The following is a 24,381-nucleotide window of genomic DNA, read 5'->3' on the forward strand; positions in this document are numbered from 1 at the left end:
TATATATTTTATAAGAATATGTTTTCAAAACGCGTATCTGCTATATGACCAAAAATAACTGCATTTTATTTAATTTTTTTTTTTTTTTTTTAAGATATAATAAAGAAATAATAAAAAATTACAATATAATAAAATATATATAATATGACTTTAACAAAATTCATTTTGATCTATAGGATATACGAACTGCATACATATTAATTTTTTCTTAAACAAAAAAAAAAAAAAAAAAACCTGTGAAAAATATAAGTACACATTGTAAAAGCATATATATATATATATATAATATATACATATATATATTTTTATATTTATTTATTTATATAAATAAATATTAAAAAAAAGAACCATATTTATAATTTCCTATAATAAAAATTTTGTTATACCATATGCGATATTTTTTTTTGTTTCATTTTAAATATATAGAGATTATAAATATCCATACATTCATACATATTTCTTTCAGTTAATATCGTCATTTTCATTTTTTAATACTTTATAATAAAGGAAAAAAAAAAGAAAAAAGAAAAAAAGAAAAGGGCAAAACATCAAATGATTATATAACATTTTTTTTTTTTTTTTTTTTTTTTTTTTTAAATATTTAAATCTTTATATTTTTTTATATTTATTAATATAATAAATAAATATATCTTCCCAAAATACCTATGAGTTTTTTGTCATACACATATGTATATCACTATTCTTATAAATTATAAATAATATATACATAAAAATATATACAGCATCATAAAAAAATATATACTTGATCAAATGTTCATTTTTTTTTTTTTTTTATTATATACAAAAAATTTGTATGTTCAATTATTTTTAGTGGCTAATTTTGTATTTTTCGTAAAATAATCAATTTATATATAAATGTGGTTTTTTTTTTTTTTTCCTTTTTGTTTTTATATAAAATTATTATTAACATATATAAAAATTAAATATACACATATATATATATATAATATGAATGTACACAAAAAGGTAATACATGTAATATACGTAAAAAAAAAAAAAAATACAGGTATATTAATCTATATATATAATATATATAATGTATTATTTAGTACTTTATTTTTTTTTTTTATAAAATCAGTTTGTTATTTTATTATTATTTTAAAATGCAAATTTGCTTATGTATTACAAAAAAAAAAAAATATACTCATATATATATATATATATTATGATTTATATATAAATGTTCTTTTATATATATATATATATATTTTTTTTTTGATATTCTTTTGGTTTGTAACTATACCTACGTAAATAAAATATACATATTTTTTTATATTCATATAAATATATGTATGTTCTTAGGAAAAATAAAATATTATATATATGTTCTTTTTTCTTTTTTTTTCATTATTTATATTTTCACGTAATAAATAATACAATGAAAAAAAAAAAAAAAAAAAGAATAGAAAAGAAAAGAAAAAAGAAACAGAAAAAAAAAAAAAAAAAGGATATGGATAATTCAACGTGGAATCATATTTTTATAATTCATAAATATATTTATGTTTCATTGTTAAAAAATATTTTTTTTTTGTCATATATATATATATATATATATAATATATTTTTTTTTTCTTATAATTAAATGAGCATTTCCTCTTTTTTTTTTTTTAAGAATATATTAATTTAAAAAAAACAATACAAAAATTATGGAAAATATTTTTTTAAATATATATATTTTTTTAATACAATTATATATATATTTTTTTATTTTAAAAACATGCATAAAATATAATAGTATACGTTCATATATACTGTTTATATCTTTTTATTATTTAATAAAAATGTAATTATATTTTTCACCTAAATATTTGAATACATGCCCTAGGGTAATAAATATTATGTATGTATTTTATGCATATAATATTATAAAGATAAAATATATATATATGTATATATATACTGTTTATTTATTTATTTTTTTTTATTTCTAAAAAATTTTCATATTTTCTCATTATAATATATTTTACATACAAATGGAAAAAATCTAATATATTTTTTTTTTTTTTAAATGAAGGTATATACCTTCTATAGACACAAAATTAAAGGTGAAAAAAAAAATAAATAAATATATAATATTATATTTTAAAACATACACGTGATAAATACATATATATATTATAATATATATATATTTATATATATATAATATTTATAAATAATATATATTATATAATTATATTTAAATGGTTAAGAAAAGATATTATATTATATATATTATATATATATATATATATATTACTTTTATTTTTATTTTACAAGTATTTTCACTGCATTATATTTATATAAATAAATTATTTCCATTTCCTATGATATGTAGAATAGATATATAACATATACATTTTTTTAATATTTTTTTAATTTTTTTTAATATATTATTATTTTTTCTTTTACCTAATATTTTAAAATACATTTTTTATTTTATGTATATTTTTTCGTTATAAATAAGGCATATTATATTAAAATTTTCAATTTATTTTTTATTATACATACTGTTTATTATAAAATAATAACCTATATATATTTATTATTATATATTATATTATAATATATATATATATATATATATAATATATATAATATTATTATATAATATTATTATATAATATATATATAATATTATTATATGTATAGATTAAAAAATATATCGTTGTATTATTTATTTTTTCTTTTTCTTTTATATTTATATTTATATTTTGTTGTTTTATGTATCTCCCTTTTTCTTTTTATATTTTTTTTTTTATTTCCTTTTTGTTTTATTTTTCCTTTTTGTTTACTTATCTTTTTGTTTTTGTTTTTTTTTCTATTTTTCATTTAATTGTTTTTTATGAATTTTTTTTTTTAAAATATTTCCGAGGAATTAAAAAAACAAAAAAAAAAAAGTTAAATGTATATATATATATATATATATATATAATAATATATTAGAAAGAAGAAAAGTAAGGTATTTTCTTTTTATTATTAGGAAAAATTTTATAAAACAATAAAAAAAATTATTTGAAAAAATGTATTTATATTATAATATACAAATATATATTATATATTATAATAAGAAAAAATAACATTTATATATAATATAATATAATATATATATATATATATATATATTTGTTTTTTACAATGTTTCTGTAATATGTTTTTAAAAGATACATAAATATATTTATTGTATAAATATTTTAATGTATTATTTATAAATTATATTTATTTTATTATTATTTTATTTTATTTTATTTTATTATTTATTTATTTTATTTTTTTTCTTTTTGATATAAACTAATTTTTTATAATAAAGAATATATATTGTTATATATAAATATATATTTCATAGTTTATATATAAAAAAAAAAAAAAAAGAAGGGTACATATTATATATAATATATATATATATATATAATATTTATAATTTATACATTTTTTTTTATTCTAATGTTTATGTGTATATATATAATATTAGATTTATAGACGTTTTATAATATTTATTTTAAATGAATACATATATGTGTATATATAGTAAAATGTATTTTGTTAATATAATATAAAATTATATATTTGTGTATTATATATAAATATATTTTTAAACGTTGAAAAAAAAAAAAAAACTTTTAAGTATAATTTATATACCTTTTTATATATATTACTTGTGTACTTCATTTATTTTCAGCTGAAGATTTTATATTTCACAACAAAATAAATTATTTAGATTAATACATATAAATTATTTATTAGTTTATGTGAAATATAAAATGATATATGTTTAAGTTATTTATTATTATTATTATTATTTTTTTATTTTTTTTTTTTTATTTTATTATTATTTTTTTTTTTTTTTATCTATGAAGGTAATATATATTATAATAGTAATTTATAATTTACTTTTTATCGCTACCTTCATTTAGAAAATTAAAAAAAATTTTGAATAATTTTTTTTTTTTTTACATTTATATTGTTATATATATAATATACTATTGTTAGAGTATTTATATATATAATTATATAAATGTGTTTTTTTTTTGTTTTTTTTTTATAGTATATAGTTATATTATTATATATATATATATATTGTTTATATATATAATATTTTGATATATTCTATGAAGAAATATATTTTATATTTTGATCTTATATACATATATATAATAATGTGTATATGCTATATATAAGTTTTTTTTTTTTTTTTTTTTTTTTTTTTTAAATAATATATTTTTAAGTAAAATAAAAAATAATATATGTATGCATATATTATTATTTTCTTGATTGAAGTTTTTTTTTTTTTTCTTTCTTTCTTTCCTTCTTTCTTTCTTTTTTTTTTTTTTTTTTTCCACTTTTTTATATAAATAAATTTATTCTTATTTTTATTTCTTACATGTTTATATTATATATATAATGTATATATATATATATTATTTATATTTATATGTTTTAAGAAAAGTTACATATAAAATATAAGAAAAAAAAAGAAAAAAAACAAAAAAAAAGAAAAAAAACAAAAAACAAAAAAAAAAAAAAGTCAATTTCACTAATATATAATTTATACATATGTTTTATGTGTTATATATGAGTTTGAATATTTGTTAAAAAAAAAAAATATATATATATATATATATATATATATACTTAATTTTTTATTTATATATTATATTATATATTGTGTTTATATATATAAACCTTTATATTTTAAAATTTATAAATATATAGTATTTTATATACCTATGAATAAATAAATAAATAAATACATTATATATATATATATATATATATATATAATATATTATATATATAGTAAATAATGTATTATTTATGTACCTATTTTTGAACTACATGTATTATATATAAAAAAAAAAAAAAAATTAAATAGTGTTATATGTGTATTTTATTTAATGAATCACACCTATTTTTTTATATTATATAAATTTATATATTATATATATATATATATAATATTTTCATACTTATTATTTTTTACAAATAATATTTAAATGTTTGATTTATATATTCAAACACACCTATGTTTTTATTTTAATGTTTTTTTTTTTTTTTTTTTTTTTTCATTGTTATTTTTTTTTAATCATTTTAGCTTACACACAAAATTTTGTTATAAATATTTATATATCATAAAGTTCTTATATGCCCCAAAAAAATATATATATATTTATTTATATTATCTTATATATATGAATTGAATAGAGAAAAGAAGAAAAAAGTAATATATATTATATATATATATATATATGTACTTAATATTTCTTATTTTATATGTTTTTCAAAAATATGATTAGTTATGTTTGAGAATGTGTATATAATATTATTTTGAATTTTTTGTATATGAACCCCATTTTTTTAAATAGTAATAAATATAAGTGATATATAAATATATATATATTATATATAATAAATATATAAGATTATTTTGTGTTTAATATATATATATTTATATTTGTGTAAATGAGCTTTTTTTTTTTTTTTTTTTTTTATTTAATTCTTTTCTTCTTGCAAGTTTAAAATAATACATGCTTATATAATAAATAAAGATATATATATATATATATATATATATATTTATATATATAACATTTATTATATATGTAAAGAAAAAAACGAAAAAAATATTATATTGTTATATATATGTGTATTAATATGAAAAAGGGGTAAGTTATGTACTTGAAAAAAAAAAAAAAAATATATATATATATATATATATTATATATATATATAAATATGTTATATATAGTATATATTTGTTATAACAAATGAGAAACACAAAAAGAGAATGTATATTATAATATGTAAATATATATATACACACACACCAAAGCAATAGATAAATAAGTATTATAAAATAAGATATATATGTAATATAAATAGATATGTGAATTTTTATATTTTCATGTTTATTTGTGATTAAGATACACTTAAGATAAAAAAAAAAAAAAAAAAAAAAAAAAAAAAAAAAAAAACCTAAAATAAAATAAAAATAAAAATAAGAATAAAAATACGAAATTAATTTATTTGTAATTTTATTTAATTATTAATTATGAAAAGTTTGATTTTTGTTTTAATAATTATTATTGTTTTAATATTATATGTTATTTTAATATTTTATTTCCATTTATGATTTTACATAATCTTTTTTTATTTAGATATAATTTATATATAATTTATGATTGTTCTTTTCTTTAATATATATATATATATATATATATTGTATTTTTTTAAAAAGAAAAAGATATATATTAAATATATTTTTTCTTATTATATATATTTAGAAAAGCATATGATGTTATATATGTATATAATAAGAACACACATATATTTAATTTAAAATTAATATGTGTATATAATAATATAAACATGATATGCTAATTTTTTTAATTACCAGAATAATATATATAAAGAAAAAAGTTGACGAATTTTTAATATTACATTTTTAAATTTAATTATAAAGTATTGTTGTAAAATATATTATATTATATGTATATATTATGACCTTATAATTAGTTTTTAGTTTTTAGTTTTTACTTTTTGTTATTATTTTTTTTTTAAAATAGATATAAAAGAATAAATTGCAGGGGAACCTGATTTTTTTTATGATATTTTTTTAAGATTGTTTATTGTATTGTTGTTTATTTTATTGTTGTATATTTTATTATAGTTTATTTTATTTTTTTTTTTCCATTACATGAAAAAAAAATATATTATATATTTATACATAAAAGTATACATATGTGTGACTACATTTTTGTACATCATTTTTTAAATATACCTTACGTTTTTTCCTTATTGTGAGAATAATATAAAATTGTTTTTTTTTTTTATTTATTATAGTACTTATTAGAATTTTGTGATTTCAATATTTTTACATCTGACAGGAATATTTCTTATATTAAAAAATTTTTTTTTTTTTTCTTTTTTTTATGTTTGTATTTATTTGATTATATGATATTATAATTCGTATTAATATAAATAAAAAGTTATTTTTATATATATATATATATATATATATGTATATATATTATATTTGTGTGTTTATATATTTTTGTAATTATTTAAAAATATTTTAATTGTTAAATTGTTTTATAAATTTATTAATATTTAATTGTTCTTTCTTTATTATTTTTTTTTATTTTATTTATATATATATATATATATATTTTATTTTAATAATTTTTATGTTAAAAAAATGGAAGAGACCACCAGAACACAAGTTGAAATTATAAAAAAGGAAAATTCTTTTGTAAAAGGAAATATACAGGTTGATAAAAAAAATGAGAAGAAAGAAAATTGTACAAATAATAATGATAATGTAGGGAAAAATACGAATACAAATGGAAATGGAGAAGGTAGGTATTTATTCAGCCTATTAGATCGTTTAAATAATTTTAAAAAATTAAAATTAAAAACATCAGAAAATGATGCAAGTTTATCTAAAGAGAATAAGGTCATAGATAATGACATCCAACAAGTACCAGAAGGCGGAGCAGAAAAAAAAGACCATAATAATAATAAACTTGATAAAATGATAGAAAAGGAGTCTCAAATTATTGAAAAGGAGACTCAAATTATTGAAAAGGAAACTCAATTTATTGAAAGGAAGTCTCAAATTATTGAAAAGGAGCCTCAAATTATTGAAAGGAAGTCACAAATTATTGAAAGGAAGTCACAAATTATTGAAAGGAAGTCACAAATTATTGAAAAGGAGACTCAAATTATTGAAAAGGAGTCTCAAATGATCGAAAATGACGATCCAAGAATTTTAAAGGATAATCCATTGAATGAACAAAATGATAACAAGAGTAATAATGTGTGCACCCTAAATTATATAAAAAAAAAAACCTCTTTGGATAATGACCATAGCAGAATTATTAAAAATAACGAACCCAAAGAACACATAAATCAAGAAGCACTTGTTAGAAGCAAGAACCCATATGCTGAATCTAAATTAGAAAAAATAGAACAACTATTTGAAGAAATAAAAAAACAAGAAGATTTATATGTTGATGAAATAGGTAGACTATTATTATTATCTTTCGATAATTTGTGTACTCTTCTTGTTGACCAAATTAAAGATGTAAAACTTGGAAGTAAAGATATAGAAATGTTTTTAAGAGGAGAAATCGAGAAAATAAAAGATAATAATAATATGTTAAATAGATATTTAATAAAAATGCAGAATGAAAAGAATGATATGTTATTTAATATGAATGATAACATGTTGAATGATATTAAAATATCTTTTTATGACATTTTTGAAAAAATGTTAAATGGTGAATATAAAAAAGAATTTGAAGAACATATAAAAGAAGATAAGAATAAAAGAATTATATATATAATTTTATGTAAGAAGCAAATTATTTATATTTTAGAGGAGTTATATAAAAATGTTTATAAGAACAAAATAAAGGATGAAAAATATATAAATAAATTATATAATATGAATAAATTTATGTATATATTAAATAAAGCAAATAACAATTCTTTTAATAATAATATAGTTGAAAAGAAGAATCATATCATTGTAAATCATGTAGAAAATTTAAAAAGAGAAACCGAACAGGTAGAAAGTGTTTTAGAAAATGTTATTGAAAATGTGTTAGATGATGAAGAACAGTCATTTGAGAAAAAGGAAAAAATAAATAAAATCATGGATAGAAATTTTCTTGAAGATAAATATGTTGAAAAAATAGATCGTATACATGATTCAGATATATTTGAAAATAACCATGTATTGAGTAATGATACTAATGTTAGTTTAGAAAGTAATGCAAGTAATAAAACGAACCAAATAAATAAGTTGAACTTAAATAAACAAATATCTAACTGTTTTAGTAAGGATAATAATAATAATAATGAAACACAATTCAGTTTGTCTACATGTTTAACAGAATCATCTTTTATGGATAAAAAAATGAAAGAAAATAGTTCAAAAGAAACAAATATTACAAATGAAAATCAAAATGGTGAGGACTATTCGAATGATATTTTAAATAATAATGATAATATGAATAATGTTCATTGTGATAATAGTACTTTTATGAAAATACATTATAATGACCAATTTAATAATCACTACCCCATCACCATTAATAATAATAATAATGATAGTAATAATAATAATATGTACAATAATATGAGCAATAATATATACCATAATATTAGCAACAATAATAACAATATTAGTAATAATAATATGAATAATAATATGAACAATAATATGAACAATAATACCACCAATATTAATAACAATAACCAATTTAATCATACACATTTTAATAATAATTTAATTAATCAATATAATGATCAATATAATATTCCATTGAATAATCATTTAAATAATCAGCTAACGACTCAAGGAAATTGTAATATGAATAATGAACTATCAAAACAACTATCGAACCAATTTAATAACCAAGTAAAGAGTCCTTTAAATAATATTGTAGGAAGTGCAAATAATTTAGTTAATGAATACTTTAGTGATATGATGGTTTATATTTCTTGGGTACCTAAGAGTGCTAGGTGTCAATATCCTAGGGAGTTACCAAAAAGTGCAGCTGAACGAAATAAACTAAGTGAATATATCGTAGCTAAAGAACAAATGTTGTATATTTTAAGAGTGATGGGTTATGACGAAATAGATAATATTTATTTCCATCCACCAAAAGGGTCACATATAAAAATAAAATTTAAAAGTATGATATGTATGAATAATTTTTTGAAAGCGTATAAAAATACTCCTGATAAATGGAAAGAAGATATGTTTCGATTTTTTAATATTCCTTTGAGAAGTAGTATATCTGTTCGTGATCTTAGAATTGAAAGAGCTGTTCCCAGATCATCTGCAGCTGAATTTAAGAAGATGAAAAAGTTGAATAAAAATTATCAAGATTTATTTTTATTTAAGGATAATTTTAATGTATGTGAAGAAGACATGGATACTATAGAGAATATGGAAAAATTAGATTTCCATTATGATACATATAATAAAAATGTGATATTACAAAATAAAAATGATATTACCATGAATAAACTTTTAAATGAAGATAAAAATAGTCTTTCCAATATGAAAAATGCAAATATAAATATTCATGATGAAAACTATCCTAATAATAATATTAATAATATTAATAATAATAATAAAAATAATAATATTATTTTATTAGATGAACATCACCACCACCACAATAATAATAATAATAATAATAGTAATAATAATAATAATGCCATTGTGAATAATTCTTTATCCATACCAGTTGCTGGAATTAATAGTTATTATGCACCTGGTGTAAATGTACATGGATTTTTAGGAAGTAATAATGCTGTTATGATGAATAATACCATAACAAATAAAACTAATAATGATTTAAATAACCTATGTAGTAGTAGTACCGGTGCAAAAAATTATATGAAAGATATTAATAATAGATTATTTGTAGGAACAAAAATAGATAATAATACTCTGAATATAAATACTGATCATTTTAACACAGACGTTATGAAAAATATACATAACACCCTTACCACAACAACAACTACTACTATGATAAATAAAAATGAAAATGATATAATGAATTATAATAATTTGAATCATAATAATACTATGTTTGCTTCTAGAACCTCATCATCAAGAAATAATAACAACAATATTAATATTAATAGTAATATTAATGTGAACAATAACAATAATAATAATAATGTTAATAATAATAATAATAATATTAATAATAATAATGGTAGTAATAATATGTATCTTCTGAAAAATAAAAGCTTGAATAGAAATGGTTCTATTTTATCTAATCTTAATTTTTTGAATACGAACAATTATAACAACAACAATAATGATAATAATAACAATATTAATAATAATAATAATATTAATAATAATAATAATATGCTGAGTAGTGCTAGTGTAAATTTAAATAACGCCAACCTCAATAATATAAATAGTAACACCATAAATAATAATACTAACATGAATAGTACCAACATAATGAATAATAATATTTTAAGTAATAACATATTAAGTAACAATAATGTGAATAATACAAATAAAGATTTTTTGGCAAATAATTTCAATCTTAAGAAAAACACACATTATGCTTCTCTTACAAGCAATGGAAATAATATGAATTTATTGAATGAACAATTTATTTCATATAATAGTAATACTGAAAATATTAATAATATGAATAGTAATAATATGAATAGTAATAATATGAATAGTAATAATATGAATAGTAATATTATGAATAGTAATAATATGAATAGTAATAATATGAATAGTAATAATATGAATAGTAATAATATGAATAGTAATAATAATCATATTAATAATAATCATATTAATAATCATCATATTAATAATCATCATATTAATAATCATCATAGTAATAATCATCATATTAATAATCATCATATTAATAATCATCCTGGTAATCATAATATGAATGCACATGCTGATAAAAATGTTGCATATGTAAATCCTTTAAATAATAATATAGATATAAATAGTAAAAAGGAAAATAATTTACTTTTGGCAAATTATAAAAATAGCTATTTGAATAATACTAATAGTGGTAGTAATACTTTTTCAAATTGTGGACAAAGGGTTAATCAATTAAAATGTTTAAACACTTATAATAATAAATTGAATGAAGAATTATTGAATGAAGAATTATTGAATGAAAAATATGTAAATAATGAGGATTTAAAAGATGATTTGAAAAATTTAATTAATATAGATTTTATTAACGATATTGATATGGAATATGAAGAAAAACATTCATATAATAATGAAACTTTTTTAAGAACATCAAATTCTAGTTTATTACAAAGACACACATATCCAAAGAATTTCCCATCACCTAATGAAAATACTTTACTTACAGTTGTTTCCTCTACATCCAATAATGGTAACATTAATAAAATGAGAGAATACCAAACAAATTATGACAAACTTCCATATAATAATGTTATGAATTGTGATGAACAAAATTATATGATGAATTTTAATCAAACAAATAATGATAATAATAATGATAATAATAATGATAATAATAATAATAATATGTTTCATGATGATTTTCCACATACTAATCTACAATTAAATAGTAGTAATAATAATAAGCTTCTTCATTTATCGAGTTTTAATAGTAGTACTCCTACTAATGGTGCTATCGTGATAGATGATTTTAATTATTATCAAGATGACAAATTTAACGTACATAACAATAATAAGAAAATTTTATATACAAACTATTATAATTCTTGTGAAATGCCTAGTCCAAATTCTAATATGAAAAATAATCAAAATACAACATTTAATATGGATGCAACAATTAATGATAATTATACACATATGGAAAATATAAAACATAATAATAACAATAGTATCAACATTAATAATAATAATAATAACTCTTTATATAGAAGTACTTTAAATCCAAAAAATTTTTTGAATGATTTAACCTTAAATAATAATTATACTAATTATGATGATAATTTTAAAGATATCAAAAAAAATGATGAAAAAATGAGAGATTATAATATCATCAAAGTTAATGATGAGGATAACAAAAATTTTCTAAGTTACCCTTTTCATGCATCTTCACACATAGATACTGATCAAAATTTTACAAACAGTTATGTAAACTTTTTTTAAAAATGAAATATGTTATATATATATATATATATATATATATATATATATATTGTGCATTATAAATTATTACCGTATTATAAATATAAATGTAAATATAAATACATTACAGAGTTGGTAAGTATAAAACATTTAATGAGTAGTATTAAATAGTATTTTATCATTTTTTTTTTTTTTTTTTTTTTTTTTATAAATATACCAGCACATATTATCATGCCTGTCTTTCCCTTTTATTTTATATATACATTATTTTAAGTTTTAAAAAATATAAAAATATTGTAACTACGTAGTATATTTATTATATAACACAAACTTTTTAAATATATATGCCTGTAACCATTATATTATTTTATAATTTTTAAATATATTTTATAAATATTATTTTAATTTTTAATTTTTTTTTTTTTTTTTTTTTTTTTTTCTCTTAATGTTAAATGTATTGTTCTATAAATTTATGAAAATTATTATTTCTTTTTTTTTTTTTTTTTTTTTTATATTTATTATTATTTTATTAAAATTTCTTATGGATTTCAAAATAATCAAAAATGTTTATATATATTATATATATATGACATATTAATCCGAATTATATATTAATATAAATAACTTTGTTCTTGTTTTATTTTTTTTTAATTTATAAATACGAACAATAATAAGAAATAAATTATATTTTTAACCTTGTTAAAAAAAAGTAAATTTTAATATATTTTTAAATATATATAATAAATAATACATTTTATATTTTTGTGAAATTATATGGTGGTTATAACGATATATATATATAATATTATATATCCAATTAAAAGCTTTCTTTATTTTTTCATTAATTTAAATATTAAAAAACAAATGATCTTTTGTTTTATAATTAAGATACTATTATTATATTTTATTACATTTATAATTATATCATATATATATATATATATATATTTTTTAAATTATTATGAATATTTTATTTATTTTTATATCCTTTTAAAGAATGTCGAAAAAAATATGTTCTAAATACTTATAAAATATATGTTATATATATATTATATGACATAAAAGATATTATTAAATATGTACGAGTGAATATATTATATATATATATATTAGTTTTATTATATAATTAAGTATTATTTTACTTTTATTAATGATTTTGGTAGTTTCATAATTTTTATTGTGTAATTATAATATATAAAAACATGTATACATTTTATTATATGTGATATAATGTATATTTAAAAACTGTAGTTATTTTTTAAATTGATTTTAATTAAAGTATTAAAAATATGAATTGTAATTAATCATAAAGCTTTATTATCATTGTATATATTATATATATATATATATTATATTGCATTTATTTTATTTTAATTTTTTTTTTTTTTTTCTTTCTTACTGTAATGTTTTTAGTTCATTGTAGATTTTTTTAATTTTGTATTACTTCTATATAATTAATTTTTATTTAAATTGAAATTAAATTCAAAAAGATTTAACAGATGTTTTAGTTGTTTTTTTTTTTTTTTTTCTTTTGTATTAACTTTATTATTATTATATTAATTTTTTTTGTATTTTACTCTTTTTTTTTTTTATTTGAAATGAGGGGAAATAAACACGTTCCTTATTTAAGGAATATATTATTATATATTTTAATAATACAAATGGTAATATTTCTCCAATAAAATAAGAGAAAATATGTACATACATATATTTATATATATATATATATATATATATATATATATATATATATGTATATTTAATAATATATATATTTAATAATATATATATTTTTTTTGCACATATTTATCATATGTATGATTTATAAAGATGCCTGACACAAAATATGAAAATTTACTTCAATATGATTTAAAAATATATAGAAATGATATATTAGAAAAAGAAAAAAAAAAAAATGATTTAAGAAATATTTTATTTTTTCCATCTTTATTTTGGTTTAATGGGCAATTTTGTCCACCCATTCCTGTTGTAAAATATTATAGCAATTTGTGTGCTTTCAAAGTAAAAGATTATGTGACATGCTCAATACATAAATTTAGTGTAATTATAAGAAGAATTGTAAAGAATGAAATAGTACATGTTAATATGTTTAATGAGAAGAAAGTTTTGTCATGTGTTTTTTATATAAATATTGATTATATATTAAAATTATCTAATATTATAAACAAATATATGCTATTGGATTTTGTACCTTTAACTACTTGTTTAGTTGAAAAAGAAAATGAACTTATAAAATATACTTATAAAAAAAATATTTCCTTATCGTATAAATTATTTTGTTATAATGAAAAAAATGAAATTCATTTGTTTGATGTCGAAAAAAATAAATCGCTTTTAAGCTTTAGTGAAAAAAACCAAATTACTTGCTTAACATTTAATTTTTTATATATAAGTAAAAAAAATAGTTTATATAATAAATTATTCAACGATATATATGATGAAAATAAAATAAAAATCGTGGACATAGATAATATTGATAAACAAATTGTAACAAAGAATATGTACTGTTTTGAATTATCACAAGATAAAATAAATAATACTTATAACACTTGTAAAGATAATGAGAAACATTTAAAAATATTCAAAAATCTTTTTTATCTATTAATTTATGGAGATGATCAAGGAAATGTCTATTTTTTTGTTCCTCAAAAAAATGTGAAAATCAAAAAAAAATTAAGAAATGAAAAAATTAATCTTATAGAAACAAATGTTAAAGAATATTTTAAAGTACAAAATATAAATGATTTATATCATAATATTAAGAATAATCATTATATTTTTGTAGCTTATAAGGAATGTATCCAAGTTGTCCAATTTTATTTTTTTGAAATTTATTTTGTTATCAATTTTGTTCATGAAAAATTATATTCCATGACAACCAAATTTAATAACTTAGGACAAAATTATTTATCATTTTCTACCAAAAATTATGTAAAAATATATAATATTAATGAAATGAAAGAAATTAATTGTATAAATAATAATATAATACAAAAACGTGACGAAAACAATGAAAAGGAAAATATCATTTTACATGAAATAGATAAATCTAGTGAAAATCAAGAAGTAGAAGAAGACCAAGAAGAAGAAAAAAAAAAAAAAAAACATTGTTTAATTGCCTGCCCTGTTCAGAAATTACATGAACAGACAGGTGAAAAAAATATAAATGAAAATTATAAGGAGATAATATGTGATGATATGGAATATAAAAAATATGAGAATAATGAGAATATGGAAGAACAAAATAAGGATGATAGTTTGATTTATACATCAAATAAAAATCATAAAAATGATAATAACAAAAACATTTCGGATAAAAAAGATTTGAAATATTACACATGTATCCATTTTGATTCAGCCGACAATATTTATATATCCAGTGATAAAGGTATTATAAATGTGTACAACTTAAATGAAAAAAGGATTATTAAATCTTTCCATATTAATTGTAAAATAATTTTTTATTTATTTTTTTTTATATTAAATAATAAAGAGTATATATATATATATGATTCAGAAAAATTTTATTGTTTATATGTAATAGATGAGAAGAAGAATGTTTATAAAATATTTACTTTAAGTTTATGGATATATCACATAATTTGTTTTGATAATAACATAATTTTTTCTCTAGGAAATGAAAATATATATAATTTACAGTTAAAAAAATATAATAATAATAAAATATTAAATTCGATATATTCAAATAATATTAACATTTGTATATTTTTAATTAATCATCCTCAATTACCAATTATAGCTTTTATTAATAAAAAGTCGGTATTTGGATTTTTCTATTTAACTAAGGTTCAAAAAAAGAGACCAAATCAGGAAAAAAATATAATCATTCCGAATATAAGGGAAAATCAACATATAATATCTATATGTTGGTTTGGAAAGCCAAAAAATATTATAAAAAATAAAGATATTTTATTTGACTATGATAATGTAAATGATATTATTGAAAAGACAAATAATTCAAATGATGTCCAAGCGAATTCGCATTGTGTATATGAATCCGTATCTTTAAATAATAACCATATAGATATAATAGAAAACAATGTAACAAAAGAAAATAAAAAAAAAAAGAGAAAAAAAATGAATATGATGAAAATGGAAGGTTTAAAAAGTGATATGAATAATAATATATATCCCAATACATTTGATACATATCTTGTAATATTAAATGAAAAAGGTTTGTATTTATATAATATTATAACTAATGAAATATTAAAATTGAATAATGATTTGTTAAATAATTTGTATGAATTTAAAGGAAAGAAATATATGGCATCTACTATATTTAATAACGAAATTTATGTTTTTATTTTATATGAGAAGAAATTATTATTTTTTAATCACAATATGGAATTTGATAGTTATGATATAAACTTGAATGAGAAAATAAATAAAATGTATTTAAAAGACAATATTTTATTTTTACTTTCTAATAGTAATATATATTTCATTTTTATAGAATATTTATTAATAAATCTTCTTAATAAAAAATTCAATGTTTTAAAAAATTGTATACATGATATAAAAGATGATACAAATGGTGTTATAGTAAATAGTAATCTGAGTAATAACATAAATAGTGATATTATTCATGCAGATAATCATATTGAGAAGTTAGAGTACCAAGAAAAAGAGAATGAAAAAAAATATGTGTCTCAAGGTCATGAATTATATATCACAAAATTAAAATTCCCTCAAAATTTTAAAATACTTCTTTTTGATTTTTATTATATGACGAATGGTGAATTATACATAGCAATATTTTCAAAAAAAAAAAAAATTATGATATATAAAATAAATTTATATCATGAGGATTATAATAATAGAAAACAAAGAAATGAAGAAAATACAATTCTAGAAATTGAAGCTCAATTAATTGCACAGTTTATTAACTTTTACATTTTTGAGCATATAAATAAAGTTGGTAGTATTTTATGTATGAAATTTTTTTACAATTCTGAAAAAAAAAAAATTTATTTAGTTTTTGGGGGCTTAGAACAATTTCTTTTTTCATGGAACTTTTTAAAATACCCCATTATACAAAAAAAATGAAAATGAAAATGAAAATGAAAATGGGAAAATGTCAATATGTAAACATGACTTGGCAAATAAATGAATGAATGAATGAATGAATTAATAAATAAATAAATAAATAAATATATATATATATATATATATATATATATATATATATATATATATATGTATATTTATGTGTATTCAAAAAAGACATAAAAAAAAGTAATACGATTTTTAAATTAAATATAATAAAATCATATAAAAATATAACGGAAATTATCTAATAATTATATTGTACATTTTTGTTATTTGTGTTATTATTTGTTCATGTAATTCTTTTACATGGTTTTTAAAAACGTGCTGTTCCTACAAAAAGAAAAAAAAAAAAAAAAAAAAATATATATATATATATATATATATATGAAAAAGTTTTTCCTTTTTTTTTTGAATGTATAATATACATAATTTTTTGGTTTACATAAATGTATATACATATATATATATATATATATATATATATTTATTTATTTATTTATTTTTAATTAGTGCACCTTTATATTTGTTGTTGGCGTATAAATAAATTTATATGCATAACTTGTTTTTTTTGATTGTTCATTTAAAAATATATCAAAAAGATAAACTGTTTTCAAAAAGTGTAAATTTTTTATGTTTTTTAATTCCATAATATTTTTTATAAAATCATCATTGTTCCATTGTTCATTTGAATAAAAGGACAAATCTCGTTGTTCATCTTTTATATTGTATAAATTTGAAAAATATAAAACTTCTTCATGTGGCATATTTATAATTTTTTGTTTTTGTTGTATATGCATCTTTTGTTTTATATGTGTTAATAAATTATGTCTTAATTTTTGACCTTCCAATTTTGGGGAACTTAATAAAATATTTTCATCTTGGTGCTTATCATTTTGGTTTTCATTTTTTTTGTTTTTCAAAAAATAATTTTTTACATTATTATGATTATATGAGTCATTATGGTTAATATATTCATTTATATTTTTATTGAATATATCATTTGATATATGTTGTGAACATTTATCTTTTTCATTATGTTGCTCGACAGAATATATATTTTTTTCTGTATTATAAATATATAAATATAAATCTCTTATTCTGTCAATATCCCATTTTATCATAGCAATTCTATCTAAGCCTATTCCTACAGCTAGATAATCATTGATTTCATATTTTTTTTTTTTGTTGAAAATAATTTTGCTTTTTAATATTCCACTACCTAAAATTTCTATCCATTTGTTATTATGAAACACTTCTGCTTGTAATGAGTGTGTAGTAAAATCAAAAGAATCTTTTCTTATTCTCCATTTATAATTAGGTCCAAAGATGTTGGATAATAATTCACACAAAAAATATACAAGTTGTTTTTTTTTGTGTACTAATTCGTTGGTTATTTTAAAATATATATCCATTTGATTAAAAAAGGGGAAATGTAATTTATCAATATTATCTTTCCTAAAAATATTAGATATAATACAAAAATTATCTCTTTGCTTATTTAATATGTTTGAATTATTTATTATATGTACATTATTATTTTCAACGATTTCTTTATTAATATAATTATCTTGCTTTTTTTCTATATTATTATTTACATCAATATTATTATTAGGTGTATTTTCACTATACGGATTATTTCTTACATATATTGTATCATTACATTTTTGTATATTCTGTTTGTTATTATTTTTTAATAAATCATATATGTATGGAAATAAAGAGGTAGCTTGAGGAATATATAAATAATCATGAGAAAAATAGAAATTATTTTTTATTGAAGTTGTTTCGTTTGTATCTCTTATAAGTATTTCTTTAAAACATAAATTCTTATAATAAAGTGGGCATTTATTATATACTAAATAAAAAGATGTTTTTTTTTTTAAAAAATTTAATACCTCTTCTTTTATTTCATTTAACGGATGATTCTTTATTTTGTAAACATATTTAAATCTATTGTAATTTATTATATCATCTTTTATATGATAATTTTTATTAAGCTTTCTAAAATATATATCGCTGATCTGTGGATTTTTTTTATAACTTTCTATAAATTCAATAATAACAAATATGAAACAAACAAAGAAGGAAAAAAACATTTCCTGGTCAAGGGGTTACGGTTACGTCCTCTTGCTAACAAAATGTAACACAAAAAAAATAAAAATAAATATATAAATAAATAAATAAATAAATATATATATATATATATATATATATATATATTTATTTACATTTTTTTATTTATTCATTTGAATTATTTTAATATATATCCTACTTTTTATTTTCGTTCAAAAGGGAAAATAACAAATAAACCCTTCCCCCTTTCGAAGGACATTTTCCTGACCTTACTTTTTTATAATAAAACTTTTTATATAATTATTTTATTTTATTTGTTAAATAAAAATGAAATTGAAAATGTTCATTATATATAGAGAATAACTAAATATATATATAAAATAAAAAATACTATTACAAGATATAATAATATTATATTATATATTTTTATGTGTACTTATATATATATATATATAATAACATATTACAAAAAAAACAAAAATTTTTATGTATTTATCCATATACATATAATATAAAACCATTTTGGGTTTATATTTCCATATATATTTTTTTTATGTTTAAATTGTTCACTGCGTTGGTTTAAATATTTTAAAGTTTTATTAACATATTTAAAAAAATATAATATAATGTATATATATAATATATAATAATATATATAATAAATAAATCATTAAATAATTATTTAAAAAAAAAAAATTTATGCATAAATATATTTTTATTTATTTATTTTTTAAATTTCAAAAGAAAAAATATTAAAAAAAAAATAAAAAAAAAAAAAAAAAAAAAATAATAATAATAATAAATTAAAAATAATAAAAAATAAAAAATAAAAAAATAAAAAACTAATAGATAATTATATTAGGACAAAATAAGTGTTATGTAAAATTAACAATAGAAAAAGATAAATATTATAAAAAAAATTAAAAATATATACAATATATACAATTTATATATATATATATATATATATATGTGTGTATATATTTTATTTTTTTTATTCATCATAATTGTATCCGTCATTCATAGAATCTTCATCATCTTCATCATCTTCATCTTCTTCATCTTCCTCATCTTCCTCATCTTCATCATCATAATCATCATCATCTTCATCATCTTCATCATCTTCATCGTCTTCATCTTCTTCATCGTCTTCATCAGTATCTTCATCATCATGTAGTTTATGTTTATAAGTTCTTCTATGTTTACTTAAATAATTTGGTGAGTTAATAGAAGAATCTAAAATACCTTTATCTTTTTTTTCATGATCTACCATCATACATTCAGTAGTTAATACCATACTAGCAATACTACAACTATTTTTAATAACACTTATAATAACATTGGTACTATCAATTATTCCTTTTTCTACCATATTAACAAATTTGTTTGTGTTAACATCATAACCGAACCCATATTTATCTTTGGAATTTAATATAATTTTGACAACATTGTCTCCATTAACTCCTGCGTTGTCAGCGATTTGCTTCGTTATTACATCTAAGCTACTAACTACTATATTAGCCCCCATTTTTTGTAATTCCATTTCAGATTCTAAATTTCCTATTAGTTCAAGATATTTCTTTTCGTCATTATTTGAACTTATTTGAAGATCTTCTTCAATTTTTTTATGTATTTCTTGTATGAAATTAGATTTTATAATTTCTAAATAAGTAACACCACCTCCTGGTACATATCCAATATCTATTGCACTTTTTACAGCATTTGTTGCATCTTCATATTTAAATTTTCTTTCTTTTTGTTCAGTCTCTGAATTACCACCTATTAATATTTTAGCAATACCACCTGATAAAGCTGCTATACGTTCATTTAATTTCTCTTTATCATATTTTGAAGTGGTTTCTTCATATTCCTTTTTTAATACATTTATACGTTCATCTATCTCTTTTTTATATTCCTCTTTTGTTATCAAACTAGTCCTATCTTTCTTTACTATCAGTGTATTTGCACTTCCTAATAAAGACAGATAGTTATTATCAAAGCTGCTCATGTTGTTATGCAAATTGTTTAAATCTAAACCGACATCTGCGCTAATGTATTTACTGTTAGTTACAATACATAAATCTTTTAGATAGTCTTTTCTTCTATCACCAAATGATGGAGCTCTTATAGGAACCTAAAAAAATAAAAATAAATATAAATATATAAAAATATATAAATATATATAAAAATATATAAATATATATAAAAATATATAAATATATATAAAAATATATAAATATATATAAAAATATATAAATATATATAAAAACATATAAATATATATAAAAATATATAAATATATATAAAAATATATAAATATATATAAAAATATATAAATATATATAAAAATATATAAAAATATATAAATATATATAAAAATATATAAATATATATAAAAATATATAAATATATATAAAAATATATAAATATATATATTGTACATATTCAAAACATTTACACAATTAACTATTCAATATATACACATATATATATATATATATATATGTATGTATAATATGTGTAATTTTTTTCATTGTAAACATTTGGTGTGTAAGAAAAATGTACCATAGAAAATAATTCCTTAATTGCGAATTATTCTATTTCTTTTTTTTCTCTTTTTTTTTTTTTTTTTTTTTTTTTTATATCTCCACTTTATTTAAATGTATAAATAAAGAAGGTATATATATTTTTATACACACATTAATAAAAGTGGAGAAGATGAAAAAAAAAAAAAAAAAAATTAGGAAAAATAATTCCATATATATTTGTATGTGTCAAATATTATATACAAATATATGACACAGTATATAATAAGTAATATATAATGTGAACACATAAAAAGAAATATAAACTTATATAAATATGTACATATATAAAAATATATACATATATAAAAATATATACATATATAAAAATATATACATATATAAAAATATATACACATATAAAAATATATACACATATAAAAATATATACATATATATATATATATATATATATTTTTTTTTTTTTTTTTTTATTTTTTTTTTTTAACGTACCACTTTTATTGCGCCCTTTAACTTGTTTATGATCAAGGTCTGCAAGACTTCATTACTAAAATCATCAGCTATAATACACAATGGTTGTTTATTTTTAGCGAATATTTCAAGAATTGGTAAAATGGATTGAATATTATCAATATTTTGATCTGTTATTAAAGTGGATACATTAGAATATTCAATATAATCCTTATTTTCATTATATAAAAGATATGGATTAATAATTCCTCTATCAAAATTATAACCTTCAGTAAATTCTAATTTGTCATTAATATCAGCATTATCATCTAATATGATGGCTGCATTTTTTCCTAATTTATCATAAGCATTAGCAATAATTTGTCCCATATGTACATCATTATTACTTGCTATGGTTGCTATATTAAGTATATCTTTATATGTTTTTATAGGTGTAGATAAAGATTTAATTTTTTCAATAATCATTTTTGAGGCTAATTGTATACCTCTTTGTATAGGAATAGGGTTGTGATTTCTATTAACTTGTTCAATACCTTTTTTGGTAATTGTTGCTGTCATTAATGCTGTTGAACTTGTACCATCACCTGCTTTATCATTTGATATATTTGTACTTTCTTGCATTAATTTTACACCATTATTTTTCTTTCGATCTTTTAAAGATATATTTTTTGCTATTGTTACTCCATCATTTATTATTAATGGACTTCCATATTCTTTTTCTAATAATACATTTCTCCCTCTTGGACCTAATGTTAATTTCACAACATCTGATACTGTTAATATTCCTTTTAATAATTCATTTCGACACTCATTTCCATATATTATGTCTTTACCCTTCACTTTATTCTCTGTCATTTTCATCTTTACATAATTTTCTTTTCTTCTACTTATTATCTTACTATTTATATATTTCAATCTCTTATTTATAAAAAGCCTATTCTTGTTATTAGGACTGCGCTTCTTCTTAATACTATATCCATACCGCAAACATAACAAAAATATTACAAGCAACAAAATATGAATTCTTTTCATTCTCATAAAAAAATAAAAAAAAAAAATTATAAAATTATATAACAAAAATATATATATATATATATATATATATATATATATATATAATAAATTTATAAACACTTATAAAATATACATATCAAGATATTAATTATATATAACACAAATTACATATTAAGGTATATAATTTATATATATAAACACATAAACTTATAATATACATATATATTAATAAGTATTATACAAATTTCCACAAATTTATAAATATAAAAATAAATACTAAAATGAAATACCATATGGTATTGTGTTCATAATTTAAATTAGTATCAACTAATTTATATACATATATATATATATATATATATATTTTAATTAAAAATAAATAATACATATAACAAATATAATATATATATATATATATATATACATATATGATTAATAATTATAATTATATATTTTTATCATAAACTTCCTTACTATACTTTTCTTATTCATTAAAAAGGTTTTATTTTTTTTTTTTTTTTAATAATAATATAT

General features: G+C 16.7%; 4 protein-coding genes across 4 annotated transcripts; 2 read left to right on the forward strand and 2 right to left on the reverse strand.

Moving 5' to 3' along the window:
• Positions 1–7,195: 7,195 nt before the first annotated feature.
• PF3D7_1231800 (asparagine-rich protein, putative) lies at positions 7,196–12,670 on the forward strand (the record flags this gene model as incomplete). The annotated part of the gene is made up of 1 exon (XM_001350676.1): positions 7,196–12,670. One exon carries the CDS (start codon positions 7,196–7,198, stop codon positions 12,668–12,670), a length of 5,475 nt encoding a protein of 1,824 aa, XP_001350712.1.
• A 1,809-nt stretch (positions 12,671–14,479) lies between these two features.
• Positions 14,480–17,740, forward strand: PF3D7_1231900 (WD repeat-containing protein, putative; the record flags this gene model as incomplete). The annotated part of the gene is made up of 1 exon (XM_001350677.1): positions 14,480–17,740. The coding sequence occupies one exon, from the start codon at positions 14,480–14,482 to the stop codon at positions 17,738–17,740; it is 3,261 nt and encodes a 1,086-aa protein (XP_001350713.1).
• Positions 17,741–17,983: 243 nt separating this feature from the next.
• On the reverse strand, positions 17,984–19,839 carry PF3D7_1232000 (phenylalanine--tRNA ligase; the record flags this gene model as incomplete). The annotated part of the gene is made up of 2 exons (XM_001350678.2): positions 17,984–18,073; positions 18,259–19,839. 2 exons carry the CDS (start codon positions 19,837–19,839, stop codon positions 17,984–17,986), a joined length of 1,671 nt encoding a protein of 556 aa, XP_001350714.2.
• Positions 19,840–20,810: 971 nt separating this feature from the next.
• Positions 20,811–23,871, reverse strand: PF3D7_1232100 (60 kDa chaperonin; the record flags this gene model as incomplete). Its single annotated transcript, XM_001350679.2, has 2 exons — positions 20,811–21,950; positions 22,855–23,871. 2 exons carry the CDS (start codon positions 23,869–23,871, stop codon positions 20,811–20,813), a joined length of 2,157 nt encoding a protein of 718 aa, XP_001350715.2.
• Positions 23,872–24,381: the final 510 nt, after the last annotated feature.

The sequence above is a fragment of the Plasmodium falciparum genome (assembly GCF_000002765.6).
Source record: "Plasmodium falciparum 3D7 genome assembly, chromosome: 12".
NCBI classification, from domain to species: domain Eukaryota; phylum Apicomplexa; class Aconoidasida; order Haemosporida; family Plasmodiidae; genus Plasmodium; species Plasmodium falciparum.